At 38.6% G+C, this 23,123-nt stretch overlaps 1 protein-coding gene across 6 annotated transcripts in view; it reads right to left on the bottom strand.

Moving 5' to 3' along the window:
- Window positions 1–4,202: 4,202 nt before the first annotated feature.
- slc6a9 (solute carrier family 6 member 9) overlaps window positions 4,203–23,123 on the bottom strand; it is a 299,983-nt gene continuing 281,062 nt past the window's right edge. For 5 of the 6 annotated variants that reach the window (XM_063064441.1, XM_063064445.1, XM_063064444.1 and 2 more), the window contains 6 exons: window positions 21,287–21,421; window positions 20,000–20,099; window positions 16,258–16,358; window positions 15,329–15,415; window positions 14,444–14,614; window positions 4,203–9,508 (listed from right to left, as the gene is read on the bottom strand). In XM_063064441.1, the coding sequence (XP_062920511.1) occupies window positions 9,275–9,508; window positions 14,444–14,614; window positions 15,329–15,415; window positions 16,258–16,358; window positions 20,000–20,099; window positions 21,287–21,421 (828 nt within the window). In that variant the 3' untranslated portion in view covers window positions 4,203–9,274. The remainder of the gene's footprint in view (window positions 9,509–14,443; window positions 14,615–15,328; window positions 15,416–16,257; window positions 16,359–19,999; window positions 20,100–21,286; window positions 21,422–23,123) is intronic. The other variant, XM_063064443.1, reaches the window with a different exon arrangement.

The following is a 23,123-nucleotide window of genomic DNA, read 5'->3' as shown; positions in this document are numbered from 1 at the left end:
TACCCTTCTGCAAGGGGACCAGTTATGGTAATTTAGACCATCATTTAAAGAGTGTTTAATGGGATTCAGAAATGTTTAAAAGTAATTTTAAATGTTTTAAGTTTTTAGAGTTGTTTGAATTTTGCCCATAAATTATAGGAGCAGAACCAGGCCATTCAGCCCATCGAGTCTTCTCTGACATTCCAGCATATCACTCCCAAACTAATTCTCCTGCCTGCTCCCCGTGATCTTTGATGCCCTGATTAATCAAGAACCTATCAATCTCCACTTTAAATTTACTCCATGACTTGGCCTCCACAGCCATCCATGGCAAGAAATTCCACAGGTTCACCACCCCACTTCTAAAGAAATTCCTCTTCATCTCAGTTCTAAATGGACGCCCCTCTATGGCTGTGCTCTCTGGTCCTGTATTCACTACATTTCAGAAGAATGAGGGTGACCTCACTGAAACCTATTAAATGGTGAAAGGCCTTGATAGAGTAGATGTGGAGAGGATGACGGGAGAATTTAAGACCAGAGTACACAGCCTCAGGATCGAGGGGTGTCTTTTAATACTGAGATGAGGAGGAATTTCTTTAGCCAGAGAGTGGTGAAGCTGTGGAATTCTTTGCCACAGGCAGCTGTGGAGCCCATGTCTTTATGTATATTGAAGGCGAAGGGTGATAGATTCTTGATTGGTCAGGGCATGAAGGGATACGGGGAGAAGGTAAGAGAGTGAGGCTGAGGGGAACATTTGATCAGCCATGATGAAATGGCAGAGCAGACTCGATGGGCCAAATGGCCTAATTCTGCTCCTATATCTTATGGTCTTATGACGCTATTACAGCTTGGGGTGTTCTGGAGTTCAGAGTTCAATTCCAGCACCATCTACCCAAGCAAATCTGAAAATACTGGATATCCAAGGCAAAACACACAAAATACTGGAGGAACTCAGCAGGTCAGGCAGCATCTATGGAAATGAATAAACAGTTGATATTTCGGGACGAGTCCTGATGAAGGGTCTTGGTCTGAAACGTTGACTGTTTATTCATTTCCATAGATGGTGCCTGACCTGCTGAGTTTCTCCAGCGTATTGTGTGTTTTGTCGTCCCCAGGGAATGCATGGGTTTTCCCCACGTGCTCTGGTTTCCTTTCACTGTCCAAAGATGTACTGGGTAGGTTAATTTGATCATTGTAAATTGTCCTGTGATTAGGTTAGGGTTGATCGGGTTTGGCGTGGGTTGCTGGAATGATGTGGTTCGAAAGGCCCAAAGGGCCTACTCCATGCTGTATCACTAAATAAAATAAAGAAAGAAATTAGCCCATAGTGTTAAAAAAAAACACAAATTCCAAATTCTGCAGGTTAATTAATTTTTTAATTCACATTTCTGACCAATTCTAAAATAAACTTATTCTGGAATCTACAGGTTCCATTTTAAAGCTTTGCTGGGTTTCAGTTTGTAAATGAATAAAATTTACAGCAGTTTTGTCTGAAGTAATGAAAATTGTGCTAACATGCAGTTTTGCAATGAATCCTCTTACAGTTACACTATCCCTTCAGCACCAACATGGGGCCTGTTGCATAAAATCAGTCATGGAAAGCTGAATGAATTGGCATCTTAAAGCAGCTATTAGTGTGTGGAAAACAAAATCGAAAAGACAAATTTAACTTGGTCACTTTTTATGCCAATTAAGGCCAATTATTAATTTGAAATGCAAATGTTGATATTCTGTAGGCACTGAAAACAATTAAGTTTTGTGAACAAATCTGCTGTAATAATTGACTAGGCGGTATACATAGCATTTCTGCAGCATTGCACAAGATCCTGGAAGAACTCAGATGGTTAGGTAGCATCTACCGAGGGATGTGTTTCAGGTTGAAACATTTATCTGGACTGATAACCACACAGTTCAGATTAGGGGTCCAAATTTGAAACAGTGACTGACTATTTCTTCCGTAAATGCCTCCTGACCTGCTGTGTTCTTCCAGCATCTTGCGTGTTTCTTTCGAGCATCTGCAGTCTCTTCTGTCTCAGTATATTTCTGGACACTATTTAATAATTTAAGCCAATAAGTGAATGAAATGTAATGTTGTGATAGTCATCTCCATCACCTGCCCGTAATTCATTGATGCCGTAAGAATTGGGTTGAGCAGCTTAACGTATTTCACAGTCACCAGTAGATGGTGCTATTTCCAGCCAGGTCTGGAGTGGAAGAGATAATATTTCAATCCATCATGTAACCAGGTTCACCAACCAGGTGGTATCTGATGGGGATTGGCTCTATATTGGTTTCCACCATCCTCAACCAACCCTACTAAACCTCACTATAATTAGACAACTGTCTCACACTTTATAGGAAACAAATCTTTCAGCCTGTTGTACATTCTATGTATAATTTAAGTTTCTATCCACAATAAGCTGAAGCAAGTCTGATCGTCATTTGGCTAAAGATTCATTCTGTTTGGGAATGTTAAATGTGCTCTAATTGTAGCAATATTGCCTGTTACCCTACTTCTGATGTTCAGTTTCAGTGCAACTGATAAAGAATTTCTACACATGAATTTTGCTGTGGCAAACAGCTGTAGCATGGGACTAGGAGTGAATATACTGTAAGCTTGCCTCTTCAAGTCTTAATATCATGTGCACTCTGTCTAGCGGAGTTGCCCTATTTTAAAACACAACGTTAATTTAGGAGGCATCATAATGTGGGAACTGTGAAGTCTGGCGCAGACTGAGGGCTCTCAGGTTAGTTACCTGGTTGCATCTGTCACGAGGGGAATTAGTTATGTTAGTAAGTGAGAATAATGAATAATAGATATTTTCATCTTTTCCAGGGAAAAATAACTGGACATGGCTTATATCGGTTTGAATTGTTGAAAAGGGATTAAGAGAATTATTGTTAATTATTGTTATTGCCTCTAAGAAAACTCTTGCACATTTTACATCAAGTAATTCACTTGTTGATCTAAATATATGGTGTTAATGAGAAAATTCTACTTCTCATGAAGTAGAAGGGGGTGGTGGTGGTCTTGGACTGGCGAACTAAGCTATATCGTTCTTAAAAGAGTTGTCAATTTCATTAAAATTCAGAAACCGAATCCAAGATGGAGAAGGTATTTATTGCTGAATTACAGCAATAGGTTTTGTTGCAATGGTGTTTGACCTGCACAAATCACTTATTTAATGAAATATTCAGTTTGGTGACATCTTCCCTTTGATAAGTAGTTTTATTATTATAATTATAGTTTTATTAATTATATTAAATACAAGAACAAATAGTATAAACACAACTCAATCCCATTTGGAAATGTGATTTACAGCTTTTGTTAATGACTGATATATGCAACTGACCCCAAACTCAAAGAGATTTATATAAGTAGCTTCTTATATACTGTTTATTTCTGTCTTCTAAACACTAAAAAAAAAGTCAGGTAAACTTCCATAAGTATAGAACTACAGATTACAGTCACTTGAAACAATATACACTATCAAGAGAAAACTGTGTACACAATTACATTTCTCATTTTGAGCTATTGGCACATTGGAAAGTAAACCCTTCCTTTATTTTTCAGCACACACAGCTAAAAGGAAATGCAAGGTGGTGCTCAATTTAAATTATACATTAAATAGAGTATGAGTATTTTATATTGATAAATGTCAGAGGTAGGAAGGAAGCGTGGGTTACAAAGATTTCCCCAAAAACCTTTACTGAGTGAATACAAGAGCTTGCCAGTCAGAAAAGGTGAACAAATTGGGCAATGGCATATAGGATAGATTACAAATCTACATATTTACAGCTATAAATAGGCAAAAGGTTGAGAGGTTTGGCAATTGTGAAAATGAGATAGACCAAGTACATGGATAGAAAACAGATTAAATAGAGAGTAAAGAGAGCACTAAAATGAACCAGAAACATGGCTCAATCCAGATCACTGTTTACACTATATAAAAGTTGTGTGCTTGAGAAACTTCACAAAATGTGAAGAATGAAATCTAACCCCTACCCCACCCCACCCCACAACAACAAGCAGCTCCACCCCCACTCAATTTAAGCATTTCAGTGTAGTGTAAAATCCAGTCATGTTCAAGAGCAAAATCACCCCTAATCTACAATACTCTGTGCCACTAATGGGGTCATGTAATATTGATGCTTTCTACGTTTGTACAGTCCAAAGTCTACAACAGTGTAAACATCATCTAGAGAGAGAGAGAGTGTGAGTATGTGTGCTCATGTGTGTGTGTGTGTGCATGTGCGTGAGAGAGACTGAAAATGAATGCATGTGCATATTGTAGATATTACCAACGCTATGTAATACTGGGAATTACAAGCTTGAATTGTGCAAACATTATTATTTTGAAGCGAGCAGCAAACCATTTAAATTATGTTTATTTTTAAATTAAATGATTTATTGCTGGCATTGAAGTAACCGGGATTGGAAAATGTAATAGTCTGAGATATCTATGACTAGGGAAGCCCTGGCACTATGAAAGTTTTTATGCACTGTATTGGCTGGCAATTACCTATCCTTGAGTACAAGTGAGGCAGACTTTTAAATGACCTGTGTCGAAATTAATTGAACCTGTTAGTGACTACGTATGTCCTTGGTGAATCAAATTATTAGCAGTCAAGCTCCATTGAATTAACCTTAATCATCACAGACATTTTGCCATTGCTACCTGACATATTGAGGAAAAGATTTTTTTAAGCTCAAATAAAGTCTGCCACTGAATATTAATACCAATATATCAATGTTACAACAGTATCAAGCCAGGAAGCTGTAGAGATGTAGATGATCTGGGTCAGACTTCCTTAGACTGAAACATGACATTCATTTGACTAAACCATGTGAAAAAATACTCTTTCCTATGTCTGCTAATAAAAGTCAACAAAGTGCAGCCTATTGCTTTATCAATATGAATTAAGGGACATAATATAGTTCAGCATAATAAAATGTGTATTTACTGTATTTTTTGGTTGTAATTTGTAAACTATTTCCCATTATGTTAAGAAAGTAACTTGTGCAGTCTGAAGGGGTGAAGTATGTGTCATAAGGATAAGAAACTAATTATTCACTCTGAGCATCTAACAGAGGGCTTAAGTTGAAATGTTGGTTATTAAAGTGCTTAACAGCCATTGAAGTTGGAGGCAGCACCATTGTTCTTTGAAACAGCGCTATGGGATCTTCTATGTCGTCCTGGAAGGGAAGACTGGTCCCTGTTTAACACCTCTTTTTAAAGATGGTACTCTCTGAATATTAAAATAAAGTATTAAGTTTTATTCTTGTTAAAGCAATTGGGTTTAAACCTCTAACCTTCTGGCTCTAAGGCTAGAGTTCTACTATTTGCCTCAACCACAGTGCAGTAAAGATAGACATTCAATTACCCATCCAGAACTAAACCCCATAGAGATATGAATAAAGAAAATATTGAAATGGTCAGAATGATATTAGCATAGAATGAGGCAGGGAAAGGGTTAGTAAGGAGAACAAGGGGAGAAAGAGAGAATTTAATTTATAGCTTCTAATTGGCAATGTCTACTTTGTCATACTGCATTCATGGAATCAAAGTTTAACATTTTCAAGCAAATGCAATGGAATCTACATAAATTTGTTTTGCAGCCAGGCACAAAATCCCATTATGACCATTCCCATCATGCAAGTATTCTGATATAAACATAATTTTGTTTCAGAACTTGAACCTTAATGGAACATTTCATGTATTTCCATTAAATGGAAATTCCAATCTAATCAAAATTTGGATTTAAGCACAAAATCTTTTGGCATAAACCCTTTCTGCATTTGTAAATTTAGGACTGGAATGTACACTGTACAATTCAAGTACTTTACATAATTTGACACATGAATGTATCTGTACATGGATTTCAAAGACTGACCAATAAAGTGAGGTGACTGATTTCATTACAAGTTTGTTTTGGCAGTGGTGGGAGTGGAGAAAGCGGGTTGGTTTTGATCTTTAAAAATAATCCAAAAGAACAAATATTTAAAGCATCTGTTTGTACTGTTCTACCTCTCCTAACAAAGAGTCCTGCATGGGTGTGAATACCTTCCCAATTTTAGTTTTAGGTTATTGTGTATAGGCTCTGCCTTTAACCCAAGACCATTGTGGAGATGGCAATGAGTCCATGACATCCATGATTCATCTACATTAGGTAGTACGAACTATTTTCAACTATATAATTTGAGATGAAGTATGATCAATGTAAGGCAAATTTACATGGCAACTTGCTGCTTTAGTTAAACCATCATTTCCTGTGTAGTACTAATTGGCAGGATGAACTGTTACAATGTTTGGATGTCTGTATCATTAAAAAATCTTTTGGCATGTTTTGGAATGGCAGTCAGGAGTTCTTCTAAAGGTTAAATCATACAATTTTTGGTGAAATAAGGGCTCATGTGCATACCACATTTAATGTTAATTTATTCAGGAAAATGACAATTGGATTATGTGAACAATCCCATCGTATTTTTGGATAGGAATGGCAGATACCCAATTATAAATTGGGTATCTTAGTAAGTCTTGGCTATTCAAGGAATTGTATTGTGACTGCCTGATAGATAGGTAGCTGTAAAAATTCATGCCTGTTTTGTTGAAATGGTATATTTCTTCTTTTGCAGGGCATGGGTAAAATAAAAGATTATGCAACCAAAAGTTCAAATTTTCCCAGCTCCCCCATTCTAGCGCTGCTAAAACCCAAACACAAGAGATCTTGAAAACTGCTAGTTGTCATCTTAAGGTAATTGGCTTTAAAAACTGTAAAAGTCTCTATTTCAGAATCACACTCAACTACATATTAGGCCTCTGTTGCAGTATTTCTTTGCACTATTACTTCTAACATCCTACTTGATAATTTTACAAAATAGATTTTTAATCAAAGAAAACCTATTACTTAGTTGATACTAGTACCATTAAAACATCTCCAAAAGCTCTTCCAATGAAGTGTACTAAAGTGCTAACTGAATACATAAAATGGTATGTTCCTCAGATATAAACATCCTCCAGATGCATTATCAGCTTCAGATTCTTTGCTTTTCATTAGCAAATTGCTGCCTTTTAGATGTACTGATGGCATTTTGTAATTTTTAACTTCCTCTGAAATAGTACAAGTTAGATGATCAGTAGGAAAAATTTGGAAAAATTAAGTACTAGTCATAGGAGTAAAAGTATCAAATATTCCTATGTATACTGGACATGCATGTCTGATAATATGTCATGTACTCTATATTGCTGGTTTAGTTATAGTTATAGGTTTACTGCTATGGATCTTCTTGTGAAGAAGTACTGGCATTAAAGATCATGATGGTGATGAAAGCATCATATTACTGGTGACAGAGGCTTTTTACCTGACAGTGAGGCCATGTTCTACAAACTGAAAATACCAGGAACTGGTGTCTCCAGTAGCTGTAGCAAAACTTATGCAAGTGGTGTACAGCTTTTGCATAAATGATTCAAACATGTGTGATATATCTTTTGTTTGTGTTCTGCATAAGTTTATCAGAAATATCTTAATAACGGGACAGCTTTGAATTTTGTAATATACATAAAAAAAATCTGTGTTGCATTAAGAAAAAAGATGAACAAACCTAGTATATTAAGGAATCAAGAAACCTGTATCCCTTGCAACACACACAATGCTGGAGGAACTCAGCAGGTCAGGCAGCATCTACGGAAATGAATAAACAATGATGTTTCGGGCCAAGATCTTTCTTCAGGACTGGTAAGGAAAGGACAAGATGCCAGAATAAAAGGGTGGGTGGGTGGGTGGGAGGGAGGGGAAGGAGAAACGCTAGAAGGTGATAGGTGAAGCTATGTGGGTGGGAAAGGTAAAGGACTGGAGAGGAAGGAACCCGAGGAGAGAAGAGTGGACCATGGGAGAAAGGGAAAGAGGAAAGGACATAAGGGGAGATTAAAGGCAGGTGAGGAGAGGTAAGAGGCCAGAGTGGGGAATAGAATAAGAGGGGAGGGGGAGAAAAATATTTTTTTTTACCTTAAGGAGAATTCTATATTCGTGCCATCTGGTTGGAGGCTACCCAGATGAATATATGGTATTGCTCTTTCACCCTGAGGGTGACCTAACTGTGGTACAAGAGGAGGCCTTGGACCAACATGTCAGAACGGGAATGAGAATTGGAATTAATATATTTGGCCAACAAGAAGTTCCGTATTTGGTGGTTGGAATAGAGGTGCTCAAAAAAGTGATCCCCCAATTCACAACAAATCTCACCAATGTAGAGAAAGCTGCATTGGGAGCACTGGACATAATAGGCAACCCCAGCAGATTCGCAGGTGAAGTGTTGCCTCACCTGGAAGGACTGTTTGGGGTCCTGAATGGAGGTGAGGGGGGAGGTGAATGGGCAGGGGTAGCACTTTGGCTGCTTGCAGGGATAAGTGCTGGGAGGGAGATTAGTAAGGAAGGGCAAATGGACAAGGGAATCACAGCGGGAGCGATCCATGTGGAAATCAGTGGGGGAGGGGGTAAAATATGTTTGGTGTTAGGATCCCTTTGGAGATGGCGGAAGTTGCAGCGAATGATGTGTTGGATGTGGAAGCTCGTGGTAAGGTCAAAAGGAACACTATCACTGTTAAGACGGCAGGAAGACAGATGAGTGCAGATGTTCCGGAAATGGAGGAGATGCGGTTGAAGCCAGCATCAATGGTGGAGGAAGGGAAACCCTGTTCTTTGAAGGAGGAGGACATCCCTTAGTTTGGTGTGTGGTGAACAAGTGGTTACTTGGAAATGTGTGATGTCACACACTTCATATTGAAGTGGCATTAATCAGTCCCTTCACAAAGTCTCCTTCTACCTTTTCAGTATTCTACATGTGTAATATATTCATGTTGTTGGAAAGAAGCAGCGCTCTTGTGTGGAGTAGGCAGACACAAACAGATGCCTAATGAAAATCAGAATCAAATAAATCTTTGCAACTGGGAACGTCACATCTCAGTTGCGTAAAGGTACAAGTAATTTCCACAAGTAGTATAGAATTCTGCAAAATGACAACAAAAATAATTGATTTCTTGAATAAAAGGTTAAATATTAAATTATGTAGCTATATTGATAATTTTAAAAATGAATGAAAAGAAAAAATGTTGATACCTGAAGGAAGAACAATCAATTAAATTGTGTTGACTACTTGCCAAAATCCATAGATCGTACAGGAAATTATAGGAGCAGATCCTTTCACTATAAGGTGAAGGCTTTTATTTCCTGACCCAACTGCCATCCCCCCTCCACCACAAATTAATTATCTTCTTTGATTTAAAAATGATTTTGACTACACGTTAAGGTTCTGTGTTCTGGCAGAACCATTGCTGCCCTGCAAGTTGAGGTTATGCTCTATATTTTCTGTTGGTAGCTGCTCCTTTTCTCGCTCCTTATCCGGATTCAACTGTTGAATTTCAAGGCTGAAATCATAGGATGGGCTGCCCAGTGTGGAATATCGATCAGTACGGTGCTCCAATAAAGCAGGTCCCCAGTCTTTGCTTGGTTTATTTGCATTTTTCAGGCGCTGAATAAACAAGAAAGAGACCTGTGAATTTGGACTTGGTAGCCAAGTTGTGACTAACCTTGGAATTTTGATCACTATATAATCAGCTTTCTAAATTGGCTTGCACACAGTTTCTAAGTAATCCTTAAATTATTTCTCAATATCTAGATCCTGCTATAAATTGATTTTCCTATCTTATTCTCAATTGGAGTGATATTACAACTTTAAGTTCTCAGCTGTAACAAATAGTAATATGTTAAAAAAATCCACTAATGTAGCTTTGTTTTGTTCTTATATCTTTTTGATTCATTACATAGCTTTTCTTTCCTCTCTGTATATAGTTTACCTTCATGTACTCTAGTCAGCTTTGCTTGTTGAAAAGTAATGTAAATTTTCAAATAATGGAGGTGACCTCAATCCTAATCTTCAAAATGGGAAACTGAGTTACGAGAAAAGATTATAGAAACTGATATGGTTTCATTTGGAAATGAAGCCACACTCTTAGAATTATAAAAGATATTACAGGAAATCACTCTTGATCACTTTGCGATATTATTTCTTCAATGAAAGTGAAAGCGGCAAGATTTCTCAGTCTAATGCCTTCTGTAGCAATTGGTAAATTGGTCTATTTTTGTCACGTACTGAGATACAATAGAAAAATTTGTCGTGCATACCGGATCAATTCATTACAACAGTACATTGAGGTAAGTAGGGTTAGGGTTAAAACAATAACAGAATGCAGAATAAATGATCATAGTTACAGAGAAAGTGCAGTGAATGTAGATAGTAAGGTGCAAGGTCACAATGAAGTTGACTGTGAGGTCAGGAGTCCATCTTATCCTACTAGAGAAACATTCAATAGTTTTATAACAACTCTACGCTTTCAGGCTTTTGTATCTTTTACCTGGAGGGAGGGAGGAGAAGAGAGAATGTCTGACGTGCTTGGGGTCTTTGATTATGCTTGTTACTGAACTGAAGTGTGGACAGAATTCATGGAAAGGAGGCTGGTTTCACTGATGTACTGTGTCTACAGTCATGTAGCTTGCGGTCACTGGCAGAGCAGTTGCCATACCAAGCTGTAACGCATCCAGATAGTATGCTTTCTATAGTGCCTCGATAAAAATTGTGGGCAGGTTTACTAGACCTACAGAGAGTGGTTTAAACTAATATGGCAGGGGGATGGGAACCAGTATGATGGAGCTGAAGATGAGCCAGCAGGTTTACAAGTACATGATGGGTGTAACATGAATGTAAGGAAGAACAAGCTAACAAATACAGACAGAGAAAAGAGATAAATTGTAGCACAGAGGCAAAATTCAAAGGGATGAAGAATGCAGGACTGAGGGTGCTGTATTTAAATGCACGTAGCATTTGGAGTCAGACAGACGAACTTGTGGCGCAATTAGAGATTGGTCGGTATGACGTTATGGGCATCACTAAGTCATGGCTGAAAGAAGGCCATAGCTGTGAGCCCAACATCAAAGGATGTACTTTGTATCGAAAGGACAGACAGGAAGGCATAGGCAGTGGTGTGGTTGTGTTGGTATGAGATGGAATTACACCTTTATAAAGAGGTGACATAGGGTCAGAGAATGTTGACTCTTTGTGGGTGGAGTTAAGAAACTGCAACGGTTTTAAAAAAACATTATGGAAATCAAATATAGGACTCCAAATAATAGCAAAGGTGTGGGATTGAGATTGTAAGGGGAGCTAGAAAAGGCATGTCATAAGGGGAATAGGAAAATTGTAATGGGAAACTTCAATATGCAACGGGATTGGGAAAATCAAGTTGGTATTGGATTGCAAGGAAGGGAATTTGCTGAACATCTACGAGACGGCTTTTTAGTGCAGCTTTTGCTTGAGCCTACTTGGGGAAAGGCTATCTTAGATTAGGTGTTATGAAACAACCCAGATCTTATTAGGGAGCTTAATGTAAAGGAACCCTTAGGAGACAGTGTTCACAATATGATTGAATTCACACTGCAATTTGAGAGGAAGAAGCATATGTCACATGTATCAGCATCACAATGGAATAAAGGGAATTAAAGAGGAATGAGAGAGGAGTTTGCCCAGGTGGATTGGAGGAGGATACTCGTGGGGATGCGGGCACAGTAGAGATGGCTGTAGTTTCTGGGAATAGTTCACAAGGCACAGGACAGATATGTCCCACAGAAGAAGTTGTTCTCAAATGGCAGAGGTAGGCAACCGTGGCTGACAAGGGAAATTAAAGACTGCATTAAAGTCAAAGAAAGAGCACGTAAGGTAGGAAAAGTGAATGGGAAGTTGGGTGATTGAGAAGCTTTTAAAATCCAACAGAAGACAACTAAAAAAAGCTATAGGAAGGGAAAAGATGAAATATAAGGGCACACCAGCCAATAATATAAAGCAGGATACCAAAACTTTTTTTCAGTTATATAGAGAAGAAAGAGAGGTGAAAGTTAATGTTGGACCACTGGAAAATGATGCTGGTGAGGTAGTAATGGAGGCAAAGAAATGGCAGATAAACTTAATGGGTACTTTGCATCTGTCTTCACTGTGGAAGACACTAACAGTGTGCCAGAGGTTTGTGAGTGTCAGGGAGCAGGAGTTAGTGCCAATGCTATTACAAAGGAATAAGTGCACGGCAAACTCTAAGGTCTTAAGTTGGATAAATCACCTGGCCCATATGGACTACATCTCAGGGTCCTGAGGAAGGTTGCTGAAGAGATAACAGATGCATTGGTCATGATCTTTCAAGAATCACTTGAGTCTGGCATAGTCCTGGAAGACTGGAAGATTGCAAATGTCACTCCACTCTTTAAGAAGGGAGGAAAGGAAATTATAGGCCAGTTAGCCTACCCTCAGTGGATGGGAACGTGTTGGAGTCTATTATTAAAAATGAGGTTTCAGGGTATTTGGAGACTATTGATAAAATAAGTCAAGGTCAGTATGGTTTCTGTAAAGAGAAATCTTGCCTGACAAATCTGTGAAGAGTTCTTTGAGAAATTAGCAAACAGGGTGGACAAGGGAGAGGCAGTGAATTGATGGCTTTGGGGCAAAGTTCGTGGATGATACGAAGATAGGTGGTGGGGTGGGTAGCACTGAGAAAGCAATGCAATTGCAACAGGACTTAGACAAATTCGAGGAGTGGGCAAAAAATGGAATATAGTGTTGGGAAATGTATGATAATGCATTTTGGTAATAGGAACAATAGTGCAGACTATTATCTAAATGGGGAGAAGGTACAAACATCAGAAGTGCAGAGGGACTTAGGAGTCTTCGTGCAAGACTCCCAGAAGGTTAATTTACAGGTTGAGTGTCTGGTAAAGAAGGCAAATGCAATGTTGGCATTTATTTCAAGGGGAGTAGAATATAAAAGCAAGGTGATAATGCTGAGCCTTTATAAGACACTAGTATTGTCACTTGGAATATTGTCAACAGTTTTGGGCCCCATATTTCAGAAAGGATGTGTTGTCATTGGAGAGAGTCCAGAGGAGGTTCACGAGGAGGATTCTGGGAATGAAGGGGTTAACATATGAGGAGCATTTGGCAGCTTTGGGCCTGTACTCACTTGGAATCTAGAAGGACATGGGGGGAATCTAATTGAAACCTACTGAATGTTGAAAGGACTAGAAAGGGCGGATGTGGAGAGGATGTTTCCAATGGTGTGGGTATCCAGAACCAGAGAGCACAGCCTCAAAATTGAGGGGTGACCTTTGAGGACAGAGGTATGGAGGAATTTTTTTTTTAGTCAGAGAGTAGTGTATCTGTGGAATGTTCTGTCACAGACTGTGGTGGAGGCCAGGTCAGTGGATATATTTAGGATGGAAGTTGATTTATTGATTGGTCAGGGCATCAAAGTGTCCTGAATGGGTTCCGGGATCAGCCATGATGGAATGGTGGAGCAGACTCGATGGGCTGAACAGCCTTGTTCTGCTCCAGATCTTATGGGTAAATGGCATCATGCCAAATATTTTTAGCCTCCTGAGGAAGTAGAGGTGTTAGTGAGGCGTTCTTGGCTGTGGCACATAAGTGGTTGGACCAGGACAGGGTAACAGTGATGTTCACTTCTAAGAACTTGAAGCTCTCAACCATCTTGACTTCCGCACCAATGATGTAAACAGGAGAATGTGCCCCGACCCCCTTCTGAAGTCAGTGACCAAGCTCTTTCCCTTTGCTGACATTGAGGGAAATATTGTTGTCATGACATTATGTTACTAAACTCTCTATCTCCCTCCTGTACTGTGATTCATTGTTACTTGACATTTGGTGCACTACGGTGATATCATCTGCAAAGTTGCAGATAACGTTAGAGCAAAATCTGGTCAAGGTGTCTTGAGTGTACAGGGAGTAGAGTATGCAGCTAAGGATGCAGCCTTGTGGGGTGTTGAGAATAATAATGCTGGAGGTATTGCTCCTACCTTTACAGACTTGTCTGCACTTAAATCTTGAATTGGAGTTAAGGTTCTGATTCTTTTGTTTCTCTGACAATCTGCCTGTCTTTTAGAAGCCATGTCTGTTATCACTGAGCCCTATTCTAAGCTCTGACCAAGAAAAGATTATCAGGTGGGCAGAAGAAAAGATTAAAGATATACTCAAAGTCTCTTTAAGGAAGTGCAATACTCCCACTGACTCCCAGGAACCTCAAACTCATGACCACTGAAAGTACATTAAAAATATTGGCAGCACATGGAAGCCCTGTGGAAGCATACTTCCTTATAGACTACCCACATCCTTGTTGGAAAATTGCTTCTTGGGTTCTCACATTAACCCAAGAAGCCATCTTAGAAACTACAAAACCAGAGTAGAAACAAGTCTTCGTTGGTTCCTCGGCATTGTTGAAGAAGATTTCTTTTTATTTTCTTCTCCTAATCTTTTGACAGTCACCGTGCTGCTCACTGAGATTTCTCAATGTACAAAGAATGTTTCATGCCAAGTCACCTACACTTAAACCAGGTTTCTACCTAGTTCACTTACCTCCCAAAATGTGGAACCATCAGTACTGCAAATCTTCCAAAAAGCATAAATTGGAATACAGATTACTGAGGAGAGTGCCATCAGGAAACCGAGAGTGATAGCCCATGTTGGGTAGATGTAGTTATTGTAAGTGATGGGCTTATACTGGATCACAGTGAACACCAGTATGAACTAGAGGGAACAAATAAAAATACGATTGATTATAAAGCTAAATTTACATTACAAATCAATGGAATTTGCAATAAAGCATCAATTCTCTCATGATTAGAATTTTTCTTATTTATTTAAGTCATTCCTCTCAATAACAATCTTCTGTCTTTCGTTTCTTATGTCAGTCTGCTGATTATTAGCCATTGTTCTTAGAAGGTTATTGGAAAATCCTTTATCATGTTCTCCACACAAAAGGATATGTTTAGAAACAATTCATCCCAAGGCCCAGGCCTGTACCGGTGGGTGCTGAAAAAGGGGGAGTTCCTGTTTATTAACAAATATTTTTCTTGTGTGGGCTATCTCTGTAGACTGGCTGCCATCAAAAACAAAAACAACAATACAAAAACAACGACTATACTTTAGAAATAGTTTGTTTGCTGTAAAATGGGTTAGGACTTTCTACATGGGATGAGAAAGGTGCTTTATAAATGCAAATCTTTTAAAAAGAATTCAAGCTTTTATTTGCACACTGAATTTACTATTGGCATGAAGTGGCCAGTCCAAAGGTTAGAACCACCTTGGATATGGTAATACAGCACACTATTATTCCTCTACTGTGGTGGGAATTAGCCTCCAAATATAACTGTCTCCTCTGATGGATTCCTGGTGCTCACAGTGTTTGAAGGGAAGTGATCAACAAGAGTTTGCAGAAATAGAGAAAAGAAGGTGAGTCACCCTGGACCATTCCTGCTCCCTCGAAAAGGCCAGTTTAAAATGGCCCTGGCAGAGGCCTGGAAGCAGCGCAGCCACTCTCTTCCTGGCCTGGGGAATGGTGCATGGTAATGCAACATGTAAACAGAGGAAGACAAAGAAATGTTAATATTTGGGTGAACAAAACTAGTATTATCCTATTAATCCCCTTTAATTAATATATAATTGGCCCTCAGCAAACCAAATGAATAGTTACATAATTGAGAGAATGTATAAATTAGGCTATAGATCAGTTCCAAGCCCCTCCCCCATCCATATTCCCACTCCACCTTTGTATCCTAATGATTTTGTACCTGTTAAGGAATGTTTTCCATTCTTGTACCAACGACATGAACAAGCATTCATAAAGCTCAGTACTTATGCACGTGAGGTACAAGGTGGATGTTCCCAGTTCATGATGCTTCAACCATATGTCTCAAGCAGTAGCCATTTAAGATTAAAGTCCTTCCCCTGTAGCATCACATTGACATGCAAAACTCATTAAGCAGCCATTCTTCTGTCCTCATAAAAAAGTTGTTGATCCAAAGCTTTAACTCTTTTTCTCAGAGCAGATGTTGTCTAACCAGTTGAGTACCTCCAGAGTGGCCTACTTCCCTTATATCCTTCTGTGAAATTATCTTCATGTTACAGTTAATACTTCAAAATTTGTAATGTGAAGAGTCGAACACATTGGTGTTCAGTTCAGCATGTGAATTTCATTTTTCCTACACTATCATAGCTTTCAAAGTAAAAAATAAATCTAACCCCCACGTCTTTGGAACTTGAATCCAGTTACTGGATATGAAATGATAGAGTTCTAACTCAATGCATTCAAGAGAATTGTAGGGAAATGTGACAACTGCTTCTTACTCATTTTTAAAACAATTTTACTTGTGCATCTAATGGGTACTTACAAAGATAATGCTGGGAGAAACAAAACGCCAGCAAATTTGGAAGAACTTTGGAGGTGGAAAACCAAGCATCATCTCAACATCCTTGAAGTAGTTATGATGTCCTGAAAAAGGCAAGGGAAATTAATGAGACCGTATAGAAATCCAGAATTCACGCAACCTTTTCCACATTTTATTTGAGTTAGCAGTCAGTTAGCAGAAACACCTCTATTTACAGTGGCATGAGAGTACCAATTTTCTTTAAATAAAAACCACAAGCGGTTTTAAATATTTTATATTCCAAAGGAAAGCATTTTAATTCATGCAGCAATCAGCATAAACACTGTGATGTAAATCTCTTTTGATCCAATTTCTGTCATTAAGCATGCAAAGTGAACTGCACACGTTGTCGACGTCATCCAATTTGAAAAATACAATAGGGAAAGGACATTACTAATATCAAAATGTTGCAAAAAAAAACTAATGAACTTTTATTTTAGGTAGCAAATATTTCAATTGTCAGAAAATGGCAGGTAATCTTTGCTCTCAAAAAGCATTTTGAATGCTTCATTATTTAAAACAACAAAATTTTATGAATGATTTACTTAATACTTAGTATATAATATTTTGGTTAATTAATAAATCACTATACATGATTTATTATGTAAATCTAAGCATATAAATGATATGTTGTTCCTTGTGGCACATCGGATGGCATTTTTGTCATTTCCATAAGATTTGACTTTTTTTTTACAAGGCTGAGTTGCTAGCTCGACACTCAACTCAGTACGTATGGAAAGCATGCAAGGTGCTGGCCGGATTCAAACTCGGAACCACTCACTCCAAGTCCAGTGCTGATACTAGTACACTACCATCTGATTTATGTCACATAAAATGCTTACATCCAGTGTTCAGTATGGCCAAATTCTTTGGAACAGTTAACTGCTAACTTTATAAAATACAATAAAGTTAGATTTGTAGTTCCCTTATGTGTTAGCTGTGGATGAAAAGAAAATCTCATGTGTTTCGATTTAAAGTGTATTTCAATGAATCATTGAACAACAATGCTATCTAGAGGTTCAGATAATACTCAGCCGGACAACTACACAGAAAAGATTTTTGAAAACATTTAATAGCATAAACCAAGTCATACAAGCAAGATACCTGGAGACAAAGTGAGCTGACTGTGGCCAATGGTTCTAAAGGGAAGCGTGAAGTGCAGCCAGTTATTTTATTTAATTTAGAGATACAGCATGGAATAGGCTTCTCTGGCCCAACAAGCCACACTGCACAGCAACCCACCTTTTTAACCCTAGCCTAATCATAGGACAATTTACAATGGATTGTGGGAGGAAACCAGAGCACCCGGAGGGATTTGGGCCTGCGGATTTGGATGTAGTCATTTTTTTTTAAAACTATTTTTGCTTAGTTTAATGTCCTGATTATTTCAAAAGCTTTCATATGTTTATCATTTACTTGTTACATATTTTTAAAATATATATATTATTTGCATTGAATAGTTTTTAAGTATACTGGAGTGTAAAATTCCGGACAGATTTACAAATGAGCATGCTCTGCCCCAATACCAAAGACTGTTAGTCATTATGATGAGTTTGAGCAGGGCCCCTGCATTGTGCCTTCCGCACCATCATGTCAGATGTCAGCAGTGTGTAGGACTCTGGTAACTGTGGTGACTGCAATTGCCAATTACACCAACTGTTCTGTCACTTGGCAGTGGTTGTTTCAGACATCCCACTTCTCCCGGAACTTCCGGGAGTCTCCCGCATATTAATAGTGGCTCCCTGATGCCTGTAAATTATATACAATATCACGGAAATCAATTTTTTTGAAAGCGAGAGAGAGAAAAGCAAGAGAGTGCGCGAGTGAGAGCGAAGGCAAGCGAGTGTATGAGAGCGCGCGAGCGAGAGAGAAAGCAAGCGAGAGCGAGCAAGAGCGCGTCATGGCAGAGTGTTCCAAAAAATATATAAAACATACGTCACCCCAGACTACACTAAAGTGTACCCCTGCCTAATAGGGGTCAAAATAATGACAGTGTTTCTCGCTGCACTGTTTGCAACAGTGACTTTTCTATTGCCCGTGGTGGGTTAAGACTGTAAAAGACATGTTGAGATGAGTTTAACAGGTGTCATTTGTTCATTAGCATAGCTAACGTTATTTAAACTAGCTGGCTGCTAAGGAGCTACTCTATTGCAGACATCCCACCTCTCCCAGGAGTCTCCCGCAAATTGATGATGCTACCTCCCTGAAATGAGTTTTTGCAGGGAGGGATGTCTGTTGTTTATTGGACTAGAGGCCCAGTGGTGTTACCCAGGGCTTGGAAATAGGCCCATTGGTATTTTATCATCTATATCACCACTTTAGATGATAATGTAACCAGACACTGTTGGTAGTTTGTAAATGACACTAAGATAGGAGGTGCTGCTTTCAATGAAGGTGGTTATTAGAATTTACAGAGAAACCTGATCAGCTGGGTAAATAGGCCAAGGGATGACAAGTAGAGATTAATTCAGATGAGTGTGAGCTGTTGCATTTTGAGAATACAAATGAGGGTAGGGCTTTAAAGATGAATGGTATGGTCCTAGATAGTGTTGAAGAACAGAGGGATCTTGGAGATCAGGGACATGGTTCCCTGAAACTGGTGTCACAGTTGCACAGGATAGTGAAGACAGCTTTTGACATGCAGTCCTTCAGCCAGGTCACTGAGTACTGAAGTTGAGATGTAGTTGTTCAGAACATTGGTAAGGCCACATTTGTTCCGTTTCGGCCACTCTGCTGTAGAAAAGACTCCATTATGCTGGAAAGGGTGCAGAGATTTATGAGGATGTTACCAGGCAGAGAGCCTGAGCAGAATGCAACATTTCTCACTGGTTTGTAGGAGAATGAGGGGTGATCTACAAGACATGTATAAAATTATGAGGGGCATAGACAGAATGCACAGTCTTTTCTGCAGGGTTGGGGGATCAAAAACTAGGGGGCATAGATTTAAGGTGAGAGGGAAAAATTTTAATAGGAACCTGAGGGGCAATTTTTTCACCCAGAGAGTGGTCCACATGTGGAACAAGCTGCCAGAGGAAGTAATTAAGGCAGGTGCGTTAACTACATTTAAAAGTTACTTGAACAGGTACATAGAGCAGAAATGTTTAGAGCAGTAGTTCCAAACCTTTTTAATGCTACGGACCCTTACCATTAACCAAGGGGTCTGTGGACCCCAGGTTTGGGAACCCTGGTTTAGAGGGATATGGCCCAAATGCAAGTGAATGGGACTGGTTTTGACTGGAATCTTGGTTGACAGGGATTAATTGGGTCAAACAGCTCGCTTCCGTGCTAAATGCAGGTCTAGTTTAGGCACATAGGCATACCTATCTACAGTATAAATGCCACAAAAATAACTTTAAAACAAAGATAAAAATAGAACTGCAAATGTTCAAAATCTGAAATTTAAAAAATGAAAATTTGCTGTAAGGACACAGGCAGCGTCTGTGGAAATAGATGTCAAAACTGCCAAAGGCATGCAGACCTGTAGCATTAACTTTTTCTTTCTGCAAATGCTAAGTGCTTCCAGCATTTTCTTTTTTAATTAGGCTGATTTAGTCCATCAGAAGGCTACTTTGGCATATCAGATGCAATTTGAATGATCATAGGGACACTGGTTAGTTGTCCAGGTGTAGCACTGACAAATGTGTGTCTGACATGCTCAAATTATGCTTACATTAATTCAGCCTAGCCTGCATTGCCATTTACTTACCATAAATATACATGATCGCAATACACATAATGCAGGAAATCACCACAAGTGAAAAGCTGGCTGCATAGTTATCCATGAGAAGGAGCCAGTAAATGCCAGCCTATCGTAGAAAGGCAAAAGAATACCAATCATTTGCTGACTTAACAAATCCATTTAAAGATATAGGGCTCAAAATTCTTCCACCCTCAACTAATTGTGGCAAAGGGCACTGTGGAGAGGCTGCTGCTTGTTTAGTATTTGGTCACACACAATCATGTCTTTCTTCTGCTCTCTCTGCCACTGCTCTGTCAGTGGATACAGATTGCCGATTACGTTGGTCTGGGGAACTGAGGAGAGGTAGATATTAATCTTCAGATCAAATCAGAGGGGATGAAAACAGGGCCTTGGGACTCAGAAATAAGCATTGTGAATCACTAATTTGAGGTAACTTGCTAGCTACTGGGGGCCTGAGTTTCAACTATGGCATTACTGACATGAGGAGGATGTGTAAGAGGGGTTTGGTGTGTATTTAAAGATGCCCAGTTCTCTCCAGTATTCATGCAATAATCTGATAAATGACTAACTTGTGCAAAAGCAAATTGTGTATATGCTGTGATAGCTGACTTCTGTTGCTGTAATGGATCGATGAGATATTGGAAGTAGCATTAAACATTATACGGCCCATCATTTGACACTCAAAGTGGCTTCTGCCAAGAAACACAAATGTATCACAGTTTGTAAGAAGCTGCCTTACACATCCAGCACATTAAGTTAAGTAAAATTGTGTAGGGGATTGTGTTGTTCGGAGCTGTTATGTCTCTCCATAGTTATTCAGATTAACTAACAAAATTCTTATAATAATAATTTATCATAAGCAATTTCTTGACACTTCAGACATTTGAAACCACAGATTCATGGAGCACCAAAATACCCTGAAACATTAATAGATCTATGTTCTCACATTATTCATTTTGTACATTATAAATTTGATGCTCTTGTTAGTTGCAGGGTGGAGAACATGATTAAGATCGTAAGTCTTAAATAAAAATAAACTGGATTAATTATAATTTACTACCTTTGGAATTATACACAAAATTATGTAAAACTATAGTATATCAGGAATAGTTCTCTGTCACCTAAAATCTGCTTTAGAAACATGCATGGAATTTGCTTGCCACAAATGAAATATTAACTCTGGTTTAACCAGGATCAAAGTTATCTTTCAATACAAATGTTTGGACATGATTTCCTCTACTTACGTAAACAGAATTTTTATTTAAAAAAAGAATGCATTATTTATTCTCTTACTTGTGTAGTTAGTGAGATTCCTAGAAGAAAGCCAATAACGGCAACTCCTAGAGTGACAAGGGACTTCCGTCTGCGAATCCAATCACTGCCAATTTCATCAACAACAGCAGTGACCAATGTTTCCAGCAGACAGAACTACGGAAGTAACAAGAAGCATTAGTCTTTGGTACACAATATTTACTATGCCAAACATCGGAAACTGACACTGTAGGGTGAATATTGTATTCTAATTGTAATATCTACATTTTACTATACATACAGCATATCCTGAAATAATGTGCATTCAACATCAGATACTGTGTGGTGTACTGGATAACTGAGGGAAACAATTCCCTTCAAAATGAATTCTTGGGACAAATCCCTCAAGTTTCTACAATTCCTATTTCTAACATGGTTTTTGGCCTAAGTATTGTTATTCTGAATAATAAGTCATATCTCAAGAATTTGCTTGGTGTTGCTCCAGCACAGGTGCTCCATTGTGGTTTGAAGTAATGATGAAGAAGCGGGAGTTGCTGAGAGAGGCATAAGTGGTGGTTTCCTACAATGATGGAATGATACCAAGTACCCGTCCTACAAAAATATCACAAGGGTTAGTGTATTACATGATAACATTTGGGATAAATGACATAATTATGTTATATAATATTTTGTCATACATAATGCAAAATATAAAATTTAGCACAATGTAATATGTTATACGATATAATTGTACTGTATAGAATATCACATTACATTGTCTATTTTACATTTATGTAGAATATTATGACTATTTTATAGTATAGAATATTATACTATACTGCATAAGTTACAATTAATATCTAATACTCTAGCCTACACAATCACTCCAAATAAAATTTCCCAATCCTAAATTATTTTTTTCTTAGTATTCAAAGTATCTACATAGATTCATATACCACAGGATTACTCGTTCCATTACACCTGTACCAACTCTGTGCAATCCTTTCCCGATCATCTTGAAAAAGTATTTCAACAATTCCCTTTTGAAATTTAGTATTGTTTCTGTTTTCACCATTTCTTCAGATATTGCTTTCCAGATTGCATTCCAGAAATAAATATTTATTTATTGAGATACAGCACAGAGGAGGCCCTCCCAGCCCTTCAAGCTGTGCTGCCTTTGCTGCCCAGCAACCCCCAATTTAACCCTAGCCTAAAGACGGGACAATTTACAATGACCAATTAACCTACCAACTGGTCTTTGGAGTGTGGGAGGAACGAACAGACTCCTTACAGGCAGTGACGGGAATTGAACTGGGGTCGCCTGGATTACAAAGTGTTGTACTAACCACTACACTACCATGCCGCCCTTAGTATTTCTCCTCATGTCATCTCTGATTCCTTTGCCAATTAACTTAGATCTTCATTATCCAACTACCATCCAATGTACCACTGGAGACAATTTCTTCCTATTTATTTATTAAATCCCTTCACCTCTATTAAATCTCCCATTAATCTTTGCTGATGTTAGTTGAGAAAACATGGCTTCACTAGTCTCGCTGAGTTCCAGCAACATTTATCCCTTTCTAATCAATGTAAGGCACTCAGAAGTGGATGCAATACTCCAGCTGTTCTGCTAAATGGGAGGGAAAAAAGCTGTTAATACCTCAGTACTAGCTACAAGATGCCAACGTGTACCAAAGTGTACCTGTCATGGTTAGAAATGATTATTTAAAGATAATCTACATATTCCACAACAGATCCTGTTTAAGAGTGGGATTATGCATGGCATTGATGAGATGTTAATGATGTTGATCGTGACTCAGCCCAGGCATCATGTTAATGGTACTGCAGTATAAGTTTTTTTCCTCCCTGGGATTTA

Source organism: Mobula hypostoma, chromosome 12 (genome assembly GCF_963921235.1).
Source record: "Mobula hypostoma chromosome 12, sMobHyp1.1, whole genome shotgun sequence".
Taxonomy (NCBI): domain Eukaryota; kingdom Metazoa; phylum Chordata; class Chondrichthyes; order Myliobatiformes; family Myliobatidae; genus Mobula; species Mobula hypostoma.
The sequence above is the reverse complement of the archived record's forward strand: the minus strand, read 5'-3'. Positions and strand labels throughout refer to the sequence as shown.